This window comes from Scyliorhinus torazame, chromosome 3 (genome assembly GCF_047496885.1).
Source record: "Scyliorhinus torazame isolate Kashiwa2021f chromosome 3, sScyTor2.1, whole genome shotgun sequence".
In the NCBI taxonomy this organism is placed as follows: domain Eukaryota; kingdom Metazoa; phylum Chordata; class Chondrichthyes; order Carcharhiniformes; family Scyliorhinidae; genus Scyliorhinus; species Scyliorhinus torazame.
In genome coordinates this window covers 217738775-217752994 of record NC_092709.1, presented here as the reverse complement: position 1 = coordinate 217752994, position 14220 = coordinate 217738775, and the positions used below count along the sequence as shown (strand labels likewise).

The window sequence follows — 14220 nt, the reverse complement described above, 5'->3', positions numbered from 1 at the left end:
TATTCACAATTTACAAAGCACAAGTCAAGAGTGCAATGGAATGCTCTCCACTTGCCTGGATGAGTTCAACTCCAAAAACATGTCACACCATCCAAGGCTCCTTGAGCAATATTTTCCAAACCTGCAAACTTTACCACCAATAAAGCCAAGGACAACACCTGAAGGTTCACCTCCAAGCCACGAACCACCCTGACTTGGAATTATAATCGCAATTCCTTCACTGCCACTGGGTCAAAACCCTGGAACTCCCTTCCTATCCACACAGTGGGTGTTCCTACAAACATGGTGGCACAGTTGTGAGCATGCTGTCTCATAGCCCCAGGGACCCTGGTTTAATTCCAACCTCAAGTAACTGTGTGTGGGGAGTTTGCACTTTCTCCCCGTGTCGGTGTGGGTTTCCTCCGGGTGCTCTGGTTTCCTCACACAGTCCAAAGATGTGCAGGTTAGGTGGATTGGCTATTCCAAATTGGCCCTTGGCGGAGTTATAGGGATAGTGTGGGGTTTGGGCCTAGGTAGGGTGCTCTTTCAGAGGGCTGTGCAGATTCATGGGCCGAATGGCCTCCTTTTACACTGCAGGGATTCTATGATTTTGTGACATGAATCACAGCATTTCAAGTGGCAGCTCACCATCATCTGCTCAATGCCCATTAGGGATGGGCAATAAATTCTAGTGATGTCCATGAACAAATAATTTTAAAATATTTTTCACTCAAAAGCTTGCTGCTTTTTAATTGGCAATCTCACTCTAAGAGATGGCAAGAAAAACATATCTTTTACTTACAAACATATTGATCACAGGCAATGAAAGGAACACATGAATTCTGTGCATAACACAGACCTTATCCAAAGCCATCATAATCTTACTTTCCTCTGCTCGAATGGGAACAACTCCAGCTTTTCCAATCTAATCTTGGAACTAAAATCATTCATTCCTGGAACCACTTTTAACATTTAACCATTTCTGATCCTCCACTTAAGCATTTTACAGCTGGTCTAGTTTCCTCCAACATGCGTATTTTCTTCCCCTTCCGGTTAACCTACCGTACCTTCAGCTCTGACGAAGAGTTCATCTGCCCAATACACTAACTTGGTGATTTTTTTCCCCACAGATGCTGAGTAACCTGCCAGGTGTTTCCAACAGTTTGTTTTTGTTTCAGATCAGCAATATATTGGGTACTTTTGTTTTCCATATTTGTTGCCATAGTTCCCAATACCTTGTATTGTCAATACAAGTATTAGAAATCTTAAAATAAAAATATATCACTAAAGCACTGCTGTAAACAGGAATGAAACTTTATAAAGAATGGAAAAACATCTCCCAGAATATACTTTCCGGGATGAATCCACCTACACCATAAACCAGATTACTCTTCCGATTAGCACTGTGGATATAACTACACCACATGGACTGCAGTGGTTCACCACCGCCTTCTCAAGAGAAAATAGATGGGCAACAAATGCTGGCCTAGCTAACAGTGTCCACACCCTGCAAAGAATAATAGAAACCTGAAAACAGTTATAGTATTTCAAGCACGCACAAGTGCTGCTGCACTGTAATTGAATAGATAGATGGTTCATTTCTTTTTAAAATGCAAGAAAATCAATGGAATACCACTTAAATAAAGATGGAGCAAGAGTACCCAGCAACTAGTTATTTGCTTTGTATCAGTGAACAGTAAGTTTCAGATACAAAATGCACATTCAACAATGCACATGCAGGTAAGAGTCTCTCAGACATGGCCTCAAAAGACAATGTCATAAAAAAAAATAAAAAAAATTTAATTTTTAGTTTGAGGTAAGGGCCAATAGAATTGGTAAAATGTTTGTTGCGATTTCCAGCAGCCAGTCAGGAAACATTCCCAGGTGAGGTCCAGCACAGCCAGATACGAAGCAAAGCTTCGATAAAACATACCAGCTTGTCCACATGAAAAGCAATGCAAATAGTATTTGAAAAAATAATCATTTTCTGATCTCAACCCTAAATTTTATTAATAAATCCACACCAACGCAAGTGTCATTTTCTTTTTTCATTTCCTCAAGATACTTTAGCACAGAAACATTTACACCAATCCTAAATTTTTCCCCACCTGATGTTTGTGACTGCTTCTGGATTCCCCTGATCAGAGTAGTACAAGGATTCTTCCTCAGTCTCATCATCATCCTCTTTTGTATGCTCATTGACAGCATCAGTCATCATATCTGAAGTCTGCTGATAGTAATCAATCAATTCACGTAATTCATTCAGCCTCTTGTGAACTTCCTCGAGTTTTCTGAATGAAAACATTTCACACAGTTCATTATGGCATATTTTTGTTTCAGAATAAAAGGAATTATTAAAAGTTTAATTTGGAATGATAAATCCAAACTAAATCAAGGAGAAACACTGAAAAGCTATTGACACTATCAACAGCTCGTTAGCTCATCCTGCAGAGAGCTGTAACCTCACATTGGAATTGGAAGGAGAGTTGTACGAGACCAGTTAATTAAAAGCGGACCCCTGTCCGGGCTCGTCTACCAGCAATAGTTACAGGGTTCTTCTAGATATTCTAGAGTCCTCTGCTAGCCATGGAATCTCCGCTTCGCAACCAGTCAATGTCTTCACAGCAGGACAGGCAAAAATTAGGAGGGGAGGGGGCAGCACGGTGGAGCAGTGGTAGCACTGGAGTCTCACGGCGCCGAGGTCCCAGGTTCAATCCCGGTTCTGGGTCACTGTCCGTGTGGAGTTTGCACATTCTCCCCATGTTTGCATGAGTTTCACCCCCACAACCCAAAGATGTGCAAGGTAGGTGGATTGAACATGCTAAATTGCCCCTTAATTGGAAAATATTAATTGGGTACTCTAAATTTAACCAAAAAAAAATTAGGAGGGAAAGTGTTTGCATAATTAATTACATGTAACAAAAATTTATCATAATAATAATCGCTTGTCACAAGTAAGCTTCAGTGAAGTTACTGTGAAAAGCCCCTCATGGTGAGCAATTCAATACGGTTTCCTCTGATCAATTTTGAGGACAGTGTTTCTGCAGTTTACTGATGCGCTTACTCAAACTTGACCAACATTTTTCTAGTTGCCATATAAATTAATACTAAAATGTGTCTTTAGGATATTCTCTCAGTGAACAGACCATAAAACTCAACCATGAAATCCACTTGAGTGAACTGAAATGAAAAATACCAAATCATTAACATTCAATTAACATCAATTTTGACTGTAATTTCTTGCTCGATTTCGCTCCGTTCAAATACTGTAATAAAGTGAATAATTTATATTATTTGTATAATGCAAAGCTTTAACTTGCTATCAAGTTTACTGTAAATTAGTGCCAAATTTCTCAATTTGAGTTGGAGTTAACTAATGATACAAATATGTTTTACTCGCCCACCATCTCTTCTAAAGCATTAACCCCTTGGAGAAAGTCTCTTGTGACAATAAGCGATTTTCATTTCATTTCATGGGCACCAGCATTCTCCATTATACCATTCAATTAGCTATTATTTTGTGGTGTGCCTTGATCTTTCAGTAGGCTACTCAGCTAAAGAGAACAATTTAGCTAAAATCAGCCCAATATTTTCAATGGCAGAGAGTCACGATGTACACACTTCAGTGGAAAACGTGAATAATTCTTGTCTCACTAAGTCGAAGATATAACGCCAATTGCAGAACTTCTCCATCACCACAATTAAGGTCAGCTAACTAAGACCAAGGTTCAAAGTTGGTGTGTTTTTGGCCTAGCTTCTCAGGATAATTCTAAGCAGTCAAAGGCTACAAAGGTTTGTCAATTTTAAAATGCCACTTAGAGATGTGTCGAATGGCACAGAATTCTGATCCAAGATGTCAGCGAAAAGTTCCTTCAACACCTCACACTATTTTTCCATCGTCAGTCACTGTGTTTTTTGCTCACACTCATTTCTTCTCAGGTACCAATAAAGACTGCATTCCACAGCAAGTTTCAAGTCATTCTAATCAGCATTGAATATGTTGGCACAATAGTGCAGTACAAGGAGTTACTAAAATGGGTTTTCACTTGCATTCTAATCTCAGCTTTATGTAGCAGGAGGCACTGAACAGAGTCCAAATATCAACATGCTGGTGTTAGAGAAGGGATAATAAATTTCAGTGCAGTCAATGGATTGCTGTTCATCATCTAGATTTCCAAATCATTCCACCCTGGTTTAGCACAGGGCTCAAACGTTGGCTTTGAAAACAGACTACAGGCCAGCAGCACGGTTCAATTCCCGTACCAGCCTTCCCGAACAGGCGCCGGAATGTGGCGACTAGGGGCTTTTCACAGACTTCATTTGTAGCCTACTTGTGAAAATAAGCAACTTTCATTTCATTTTTCAGTAGTACACTTAAATGAGGGGGAACAGTCTGAATAAACAAATGTAATTGATGCTCAATGTAGGGAAATCTAAAGAGGTAGAAAATAAACTGAGGAAGATACAATTTCTTTATTAATAATATGCACAATTAGCATCACAACTTCCAACAAAAAGATGAGTTTTAAAAACAATTTTACAGCAAAGAAATGCAGCATAGAATGTTTTAAAACTTGTAACGGGGATCAGAAAAAAAATCAACTCACTCAAACTTTCTGCTACTTGCTCAGAGCAGTTTTCTTTTTATATCCAAGGAAAAAGGACTCTACATTAGCAATTATCTGTAGCAGCTGCAAAAAACAAACTACTTGAATTTTGATTTTTTTTTTAATGCGAGGTTAGGATAGAAAGCAAAATGATATAAAGTAGCGGTTGACATTATTTAGCAAAAAAAAAACATTAACTGTGTATTATGTATTACGGGCAGCATGGTAGCATAGTGGTTAGCACTATAGCTTCACAACGCCGGGGTCCCACGTTTGACTCCCGGCTTGGGTCACTGTCTGTGCGGAGTCTGCATGTTCTCCCGTGTCTCCGTGGGTTTCTTCCAGGTGCTCCGGTTTCCTCCCACAGTCCAAAGATGTGCAGGTTAGGCGAATTGGCCGTGCTAAATTGCCCTTAAGTTAGATGGGGTTGCAGTGTTAAGGGGATAGGATGAAGGTGTGGGCTTAAGTAGGGTGGGCTTTCCAAGAGCCGGTGCAGACTCGATGGGCCGAATGGCCTCCTTCTGCACTGTAAATTCTATGATTCTATGTCTTCTTGGTTAATTCATTATCCATTCTCGTGAAAATTCACCTCTGCTCCAGTACATAAAGAAAGACATGGTGGTGCAAAAACCTAGAGTGCCGAGAATGCAGCAGCCCTGCCGTCATAATTCGTTTTACTATCTTTCCCACCCAACATCTGGGCAAATTAAGATGCTGGCCATGTGGAAAAATCAGTGGGGAAAGCTGCAGCGAAGAAGAGTTTGTGACAGCCTTCAGCAACTGGAAAATATTGGCTGATGGTCAGGATGGGAAATAGCTGAACTGGCAATGAGGGGTGTGTGTGTGTGTAACAAGCAGTGCTATAAAAGGCGGCTTCTGCCTCTGATTAGTTGTTGGGTACCCAAACTCAGTGTTACATTTAAATGGTTACCAAAATACATAACAAAAACTGTCCACTTGCCCAGAGTGGGTTACTCAGGTGCTCACAAGCACGCCATTGTAAAAACACAAATGAGATATGTTTGCGGCAATTTGGGTTTTGCAAATTTGATCTCACTGCAGGTGTTAAAATCCACCCCCACTTATCCTTGGATTTGTTAAAAGTAAAATTGGAGGTACAGAGAATGGAATGTATATGGGAATCATGTTCTAAGTTACAAGATTCAACTCTCAATGAATAAAAGATACCATGACCACCTCTGTGAATAGTGTGCTTTAACTACACATAATGGGTGCATGGCTATACTGAAGTAAGCACTGATTTTAACTGAATTTCGTTTTGAATCTCACCTTAATTTCTTCCTAGGATTAGCATTCTCTTCTGTGTCATTCTCATGCTGTGATGGTGTAGAATCCAAAATACATGCTGAAGAGGCCAAGCTGCTGGGTTCCCTGTTGGTTGCAGCATCAGCTTCTGTTGGTGCAGCAACAGAACTTCTTTGATCACTCCTGTGAGATGAGCAAGATGCACCAGGAGCACTGGAGGAAACTGGAAAAGATAATCAAAATTTAGGCTCGTCACTCCTCATTCAGCAGCTCTGTCCATACATGAATATACTACCTTTAGTATAAAGATGCAATCATATAATCTCACTAACTATAACTTCAATGAATAAAATGTAAATATTTGGTAAACATGCATTATCTTTTCATTTACATCACCTTGTACAACAATTTATATTGTGCCTTGAATGTGGAAAAAATATCAGATTATATATAAAAACTGGATGCTGAGGAAATATTGGATAAAGTAAACAAAAACCGTGGCAATTTCAAGAATCTATTATGAAATTACATGAAGTAATTAAAAGGCTATCGGGCCAATACCATGTTGGATAAGTGGATAGTTGTTTTGAAAAGCCAGCAGAAGTAGAATTCATCAAAGGTTCAATTTCACTGTTCTATCATTCAATGGATACTGAGGGACAAGCAGGTGGAGCATTGGAGAGGTTTAGGGGAAGAATTCTCCTTGGGAGTCTACTGGCTGGGCAGTCACCAACAGTTGGGTTAAGAGAAGGGGAGTGCAAAGAACAATGAAACAATCAGAGACCAGGGCATGATGGGGTTCAAGAAAGTAGAAATAGGAAGAATTTAGGAAGCTTAGGGCCAGGTATCCAATGAGGACAGTGGGCACATTGGTGTTAAGAGAATTGGACCTCAAGTCTCATGTGATGTGTGCAGCAGTTTCAACTCCATACTCAATCACCACAGTGCAGCCAGCCAATCTAATTAATTTGATCCATGTCTGAACAATCATAGAATGGTGTCAGCACAGAAGGAATACATTCCACCTGTTAAGTCCATGTCAACCCTCTCCTGAGCAATTCAGCGAATCCTTCTATTCATCCCTCGCCCTGCAATACTTTTCCCCTTTTGGATATTGAATCAATTCCTTTTTGAAAGTCACAACTGAATCTATCTCTACCACACTCATGATTCCAAATCCTAACGACTTGCTGCGCAAAAATGTTTTTGCTCATACCACCTTTGCTTCTTTTGCCAACCGGTTCTTGGCAATTAAACAGTTTTCCTATATCTACTCTGCTGGATACCGCATGATTCTGAACACGTATCAATTCTCCTCTGGAACTTGCCAGCCAACATACGCCCTACCTTCTCTCCGTGGTCGTAGACTGCACCCATCACCCTTCTCAACTGCAGCAATACTTTCCTTGTTGTCAACTTGTCAAACTTCGCCTGAAGATCCTTCCTTTTGGCCAAGAGGGACGGGTCCGGGCCCGCGCTCCTCCAATCCACCTCCAGCATCTCCTCTATTAACTTTTGGCGCTCCTCTCTCTCCTCTTTGTCCACCTTAGCCTTGAACAAAATCACCCCCCGTCCCCTCACGATTGCTTTCAGTGCCTCCGAAATCACCAATGAGAAACTTCTCATGCAATTAAACCCCACATATTCCTCGATCACCTTCCCGATCTTATTACAAAAACTCCGATCCCCTAACAACCCCGCGTCCATTCTCCACCCCGGCCTCTGAGCCATCCCCTTTCTCCAGAACCACATCCACCCAATACGGTGCATGATCCGAAATCAATATTGCCCAATACTCCGACATTTTGACCCCGGCCATTAACGCCTTCCCCACCATGAAAAAGTCTGTTCGTAAGTACACTTTATGTACCGGGAAGAAAAACGAATACTCCCATTCCCACGGGTGCAGGAACCTCCACGGGTCCACTCCTCCCATCTCTCTTGTCAGTCCAGCCAGCACCTTCGCCCCAAATGACTGGGCCAGCGAGCACCTTCAATTCTTGCACCATATTCCAAACTCCTCCCCCCACTATTAACTCGTGGGTATTCAATTCCGGAATGGCACCCAGCACCCTCTTCACAAATCCCGCATCGTCCCAGTTGGGGCCAGATCGGCTCACCAGTGCCGCCCACCTCCCCTCTAACGCCCCCATCACAATCACATGCCTGCCCCCTGGTCCGCCACCTTCTCCATCTGAAACCTCACCCTCTTGCTCACCACTCTGGCTACAACCCTTCTCCCCCCCTCAGGTGGGTTTTCTGCAGCATCACCACATCAGCTTTAAGCACTTTAAATGCACAAACACCCTTGACTTCTTCACCTTTCTCCCCAATCCCCTTACGTTCCACGTTATAATTCTGACTGGGGGCTTCTCACTCCCTCCCCTGCCTCTAACTGCCATCATCGCAACCTCGGGCCCTGCCCATCGGTGGTAACCCACCCCATTGTTGCCATCGCAACCATCGTGTGGTTGTGGCCAACCCCCCCACACTCCCATTCACTAGCCAACCGTTGGTTGCTAGTGTGGAGGCCCCTGCCCAGGCCCCCTCCTCCCAATCCCCTCCCCCATGACCCAATCCCTGAAAAAAAAGACACTCACACATGACCAGTGCAAAAACCCACGTCCCAGCCATAACCCCAAAGCCCAATATTCTCATACGCACTGCCGTCCATAGCAAAGGTACACTACCCTTACCCATCAACCTACCCGAAACCCAGATCCCCAAACATTTCCTCCACAATAGAAAACAAATAAACACCCTGAAACAAGATATGACTGTGCAAACAATTAACCGCCCCTCAGCCTGAAGCCAAACCCCAGTCCCATCTCTCATTTCAACCCCAGTCCTTAGACCACAAAAGGGTCCGCCGCTTCCACCGTCTCAAAGTAGAAGTCTCTCAAGTTATAGGTCACCCTCAGCTTCACCGGGTGGACCACACCGAACCTCACACAGTTGCTGAAGAGTGCTGCCTTCACCCGATCGAAGGCCACCCCCGCCTTCTCGCCAGCTCCACAGTTAAGTCCTGGTACATACGAATATCAGCTCCTTGCCACTTCACTTCACGCCTTTGTTTTGCCCAACTCAGGAACTTCGCCTTAACATGGAACTTGTGGAAACAAATTATGAACGCCTTTGCAACTCGTTTGCCTTCTGCATGGGCCACCGGGAGGTTTCTTCCCCCATCCCCAACCACTTCGCCAACATCTTCACGAAGTACTCAGTTGGCCTCGTGCCCTCCATCTCGTCATGCAAGCCCACTATTCTTAAATTCTGCCGCCTCGACCTATTCTCCAGATCCTCCACCTTGGTTCGGAGTCCTTTCTTGGTCTCCACCACCTTCCATAGCTCCTCACCCATCGAGGTGAACTGGTCACTGTGCTGCGACAGAGCTTCACCCACCCCCTTCAACTTCTCTGCTTGCTCCCCTACCTCAGCCGACATCTTCAACACCGTCACCCTCATCAAGGCCATTGCCTCCTCTACCAGCTCTTTCATCACTGCCATCATCCCCTTTCGCATCACTTCCATATGCCTGGTGAACTGCCTCTCAAATTCTCCAGCCATGACCTCGGTCAGAGTCCTCACTATGAATGGCGCGGCCCCACCCAGCAATCCAGCCTCCGCCATCTTTCATGCTGCCGGGCTGACCCGTTCACTCAACGGCGAACTTTCGCTCGCCCCTTCTTCCCAGTGGCTTTTTCCTGGGTCTTAGACATTCCCCACCTTCCTTACGTCTTCCTGCACCAGATTATTCAAAAGCTGCCCCTGGAACCAGGCATCAAACACAGAAAACAACAGCCTCAAACAGGAACTACCCAATGTGCGAGTTCCAAATACATGCCGCCACTGGAAGTTCCAGTTCAGCATAACTTTCTTGCTTTTGTATTCTATACCTCTCTATTTATCAAGCCCAGGATCCGGAATGCCAATCCCAATATTTACAAGTTCAACAACTCCGGACAAACTCATTTCTAATAGCATTTCAATATCATAATTAGTCAAACTTTGATTTGTTATCACATTGTCTAAGTGGTAAACTTGGCACTTACTCGAACTGTTGTTAACATGCTGGTCTCGGAGTGTATGCAGCTCATCAAGTAGTTTATCCATTCTCTCCTTCTTGCCTTGCAAAACTTTTAACTTATTAACCAGCTGGACTTTTTGTTCTGACAAATGTTCTGAAGTTGAGGAATCTCTACTCCTCGAAACCTCTTGTGTCAGTGACAGACTTTCTGCTTGCCTTCTGTTGTCAGGGACTGACTGCAATTGTAAGAGTACACATATTGGCCAGAGCATCAATAACAGATGATTAATTTCACCAAAACTAACTGTATATGTTTGTGAAGATTTTAGAAAGTTAATTCCGCGGAGCATGATACGAAGCTTAAAATGGGCTGCGCGGTAGCACAGTGGTGAGCACTGTTGCTTCACAGCACAGGGTTCCAGGTTCGAATTCCCGGTTTGGGTCACTGTCTGTGCGGAGTCTGCACGTCTCCCAATGTCTGCGTGGGTTTCCTCCGGGTGCTCTGGTTTCCTCCCACAAGTCCCAAAAGACATGCTGTTAGGTGAATTGGACATTCTGAATTCTCCCTCTGTGTACCCGAACAGGCACCGGAGTGTGGCAACTCATGGATTTTCACAGTAACTTCATTGCAGTGTTAATGTAAGCCTACTTGTGATACGAATAAAGATGTTTATGACATTTTACAGATTCCCTCATCTTTTGGAATACTCACTATAAAGATAGTCAGATTGGGTTTTGAAACATTACTCATTACCAGGGAGCACTAGTGTGATTCCCTGGAGCGGCGAGAAGAGGGTTTACTTGTAGCCACAGTGCTGCTAAGTTCTCAATTTCAGCCAATGCTAGATGAGGACAATGGAATGAATGAAGAGAAGAGGGAGAGGAATGGGTCCAAGGGTGGAGGCACATGATGGGACAGCCCGAAGAGGGGTGAAGCGTCCAATAAAAATGGCACATTACTTCCCACCAACATCCACCTTCTTTCCCTTCCTGATCCCTCCATGGCATCACCACCCTTCCCATCCTTGCCTTCCCACTAATCCTCTTCTTTTCTGGTCTCTCGCTCTTCGTTTGTTCAGTTTTATAACTTGTTCTGCCCCCCTGCTACTCATCTACTTGCTCCTCATCCCTCTCCACCACATCCATCTTCCAGTCCCCTTCTTCCTCCCCACACCAAATCTCTCCTCTCCGATTCCATTTGATTAAGTGAACACAGGATAAAGCAGACTACAATTATAGAAAAAGTCTCATCTTTTTGGCAATGACAATTCTTTGTGAGATTCTATACCTGGGAGTTCTGGAGTTGGTTGTGGAATCGCTGGATCAAATCGTTTAGTTCTTCATTTAGTTCAGATGTTATACTTAGTCCTGAAACACTACCAGTCGTCTCAGTTACAACTATTAAGGATGAGAAAAAAAAATATTTTTGTTACCAAAATATCTTTTAAGAGTTTTGCAATGATGTTTGTACCACATACAATAAAACCTTGTCCCAATTTAAATGGATTTTCAGCATATGACACAAACTGCTAGTTAACAAAGTGCAGTGAACAACCTGCACTTTTCATTGAACTGTTGCAGGGCAGGAGACGATTCAGCTCACCGAGTCTGCACTGGTTCCCCAAATGAGCATTTCACCTCGTGCCATTCTCCTGTCTTCTCCCCATAATCCGACAGATGGTTTCTTTGCAAATAATCATCTAAGACCCTCTTGAATGCCTCCACCTCACTGTCGGGCAGTACATCGTGGACCCTAACCACTCGCTGTATGAGGTGTTTTTTCTCATATGACATTTGCTTCTTTTGCCAATTACATTAAATATGTGCCTTCTTGGGTTTTTTTAAATCCGTTTAGGAGTTGGAACAGTTTCTCCCTCTCTTATTCAAGCTTTTGATTCAGACGTGTGAAAATGGTATGTTGGCAAGACATTTTATTTTATTTGAAAAAGTGAAAACGGAATGGCGAAAAACACAAGCTTCGAATTTGTTGTTAAAAATGTAGTTTTGACTTCAGGTGGCAGCATGTAGAAGGCTGTACACTAGGTAGCTCCAGCCAGGGCGCTTGTTTTTTTGGTCCTTTTTGCCCGGATCACAAAGAAGTTTGGGTGAACAAACTCAGCCCATCGAAACGTTTAGTGAGTCTGTCGAAGAAAGAATATCGAAAATCTCAAAAACAAAAAAAAAAGGCTGGTGGAAAGAAAGTTATAAGTAGAAATCCTTCGACGGATTTGGGGAGTCCGCATGGCTCACAAGCAGGAAAGATGGCTATACAACTCGTGGGTGCAGTCGCTCAAATTACGGTGGAAATACTGACGGGGGTTATGGAGTTTGAGGAGCAGTTCGGGAGGCACTTGGAAAAACACGGGCAGGTGATGATGGGAACCCTCAAAAAGTGGCTTGAGGCGGCGCTTGGTCTGATTTGAGATAAGATGGAGAAAACCTCGGTGCCTGTGAAGGAACGCGGAGAAGTGTTTGAAGGGAGTGGAACAAGTTTTGTCCAGGCAGTGGTCAAATCGCCTCGTCGGAGGTTGAGATCTCGTTGGTGGGGGAGAGAAACAGATCCTGAGGGCAAAGGTGTATGATCTGGAGAACAGATCAAGGGGACAAAACCTCAGAATCATCGGTTGGCGGAGAGTTGGGATTTATTCTATACTGTATATAGTTGTTGTTATTTGGGGTTTGCACATGTTAAAAGGGGGACCAATGTGGTTAGGGGGTAGTGGTTAAGGTAATTGTAATGGAAATACAAGGTGTGTGGGGGGGGGGGGGGGGGGGGGGGGGGGGGAGAACTATTTGTCTGACGATAAAATGTTGCCATTTTTGGAGGGCCTTGAATTTCCTGTGGTGGGGGATGCACCATTTGGTCCGGGGGAAGTCATTGCAGCTATAGAGCAGATGCAAACAGGCAGGGCCGCATGAGTTTCAGGTGGAATTTTATAAGAGGTTTGCTGGACAGTTGGTCCCGTTGCTGGTGGACATGTTTCAGAATTCTCTAACTCGTGGCTCCCTTCCAGCAACACCAGTGGAGGCATCAATCTCCCTCCTGTTGAAAAAAAGATAAGGATCCTGTGGAATGTGGGGCGTACTGTCCTATTTCATTGCTGAATGCGAAAGCCAAGCAAGAAGTCTTACAACACCAGGTTAAAGTCCAACAGGTTTATTTGGAATCACTAGCTTTCGGAACACAGCTTTCAGCGTCTGTAGATGTCCGTTATATTCCTCCTCGTCTGAGCAGATCCTGTGTATACGAAGGGCTTGTCCATAGAGGATGGCTTCTTTAATGTGTTTCGGGTGGAAACAGAAGTGGAGCATCGTGAGGTTATTCGTGCGCTTGCGGTAAAGCGAAGTACTGAGGTAACCGTCTTGATGGAGATGAATGTGTCCAAGAATGCAACCGATTCTGAAGAGTAGTCCATGGTGAGTCTGATGGTGGGATGGAACTTATTGGTGCCTTTGTGTAGTCGTTTCAGTGATTCTTCACTGTGGGTCCAAAGGAAAAAAACGTCATCTCTGTATCTGGTGTATAGCGTCAATTGACGGTCCTGGAATTGGCTACGGTGCTCGCGATGCGATTCGAGCCTCGCCTCTGTAGCCGCCTAAAATGCAGACAGAATAGCGTATTCGGCTCTGGGGAAGTCGGCCCTGATCGATACTCAAGACTATTAGCAGCACATCAACCCAGGCATCTGCAGTTTAATCGGCTATCCCCTGGGAACAATTGCAACATATTAGCAATTGAATGCCAGGCCAGACCTGTCGGCGCCTGCAGTGGCCGAAACAAAGACAGGTGAACGACCACCCCCCGATCGGGGAATCGCCCCGTTATTGGATATATCGAACCCAGTGATTGGGAACAAGTCCAATCACTTGGGACTCAGGGTCAAGGGCCGCCCCGAGAGGCGGGAAGACCCTGGGCCCTATAAAGTGAGGGGCCAAGTTCAGATCTCTCTCTCTCTCTCCCTTCTTCTCCTGCTCGAGACCTTCGCAAGAACATCGACCAGAAACAGTAAGTCTGACTCCAGCGATCGCTACCCGATAAAGACTCCTAGCCATCGACCCACATCAGCCTTTTTGAATCACGCGGGCCAGATCCGATTCGATAAGCCATTCGTTTCCCTGACCTGGTGGGCCCTTCCTAAAGTTAAGTATTGGCCAGTAGTGGTAGGTTTCTATATAAATAGTAGGATTATTGTGGAAGCATTAATTGTTGTATATAATAAATGACCGTTGATTTCAATCTTACTAAGCGGTGTGTTGACTTATTAATCATAACTCGAGCTTGAACCACGTGGCGGTATCAGAAAGATACCTGGCGACTCGTGAGCAAAGGTGACATAATCA

At 44.0% G+C, this 14220-nt stretch overlaps 1 protein-coding gene across 8 annotated transcripts in view; it reads right to left on the bottom strand.

The window, feature by feature from the left end:
• pcm1 (pericentriolar material 1) overlaps positions 1–14220 on the bottom strand; it is a 313048-nt gene that overhangs the window by 223757 nt on the left and 75071 nt on the right. For all 8 annotated transcript variants that reach the window (XM_072496879.1, XM_072496880.1, XM_072496881.1 and 5 more), the window contains 4 exons: positions 11168–11277; positions 9905–10115; positions 5877–6075; positions 2088–2270 (listed from right to left, as the gene is read on the bottom strand). In XM_072496879.1, coding sequence (XP_072352980.1) covers positions 2088–2270; positions 5877–6075; positions 9905–10115; positions 11168–11277 — 703 coding nt within the window. The remainder of the gene's footprint in view (positions 1–2087; positions 2271–5876; positions 6076–9904; positions 10116–11167; positions 11278–14220) is intronic.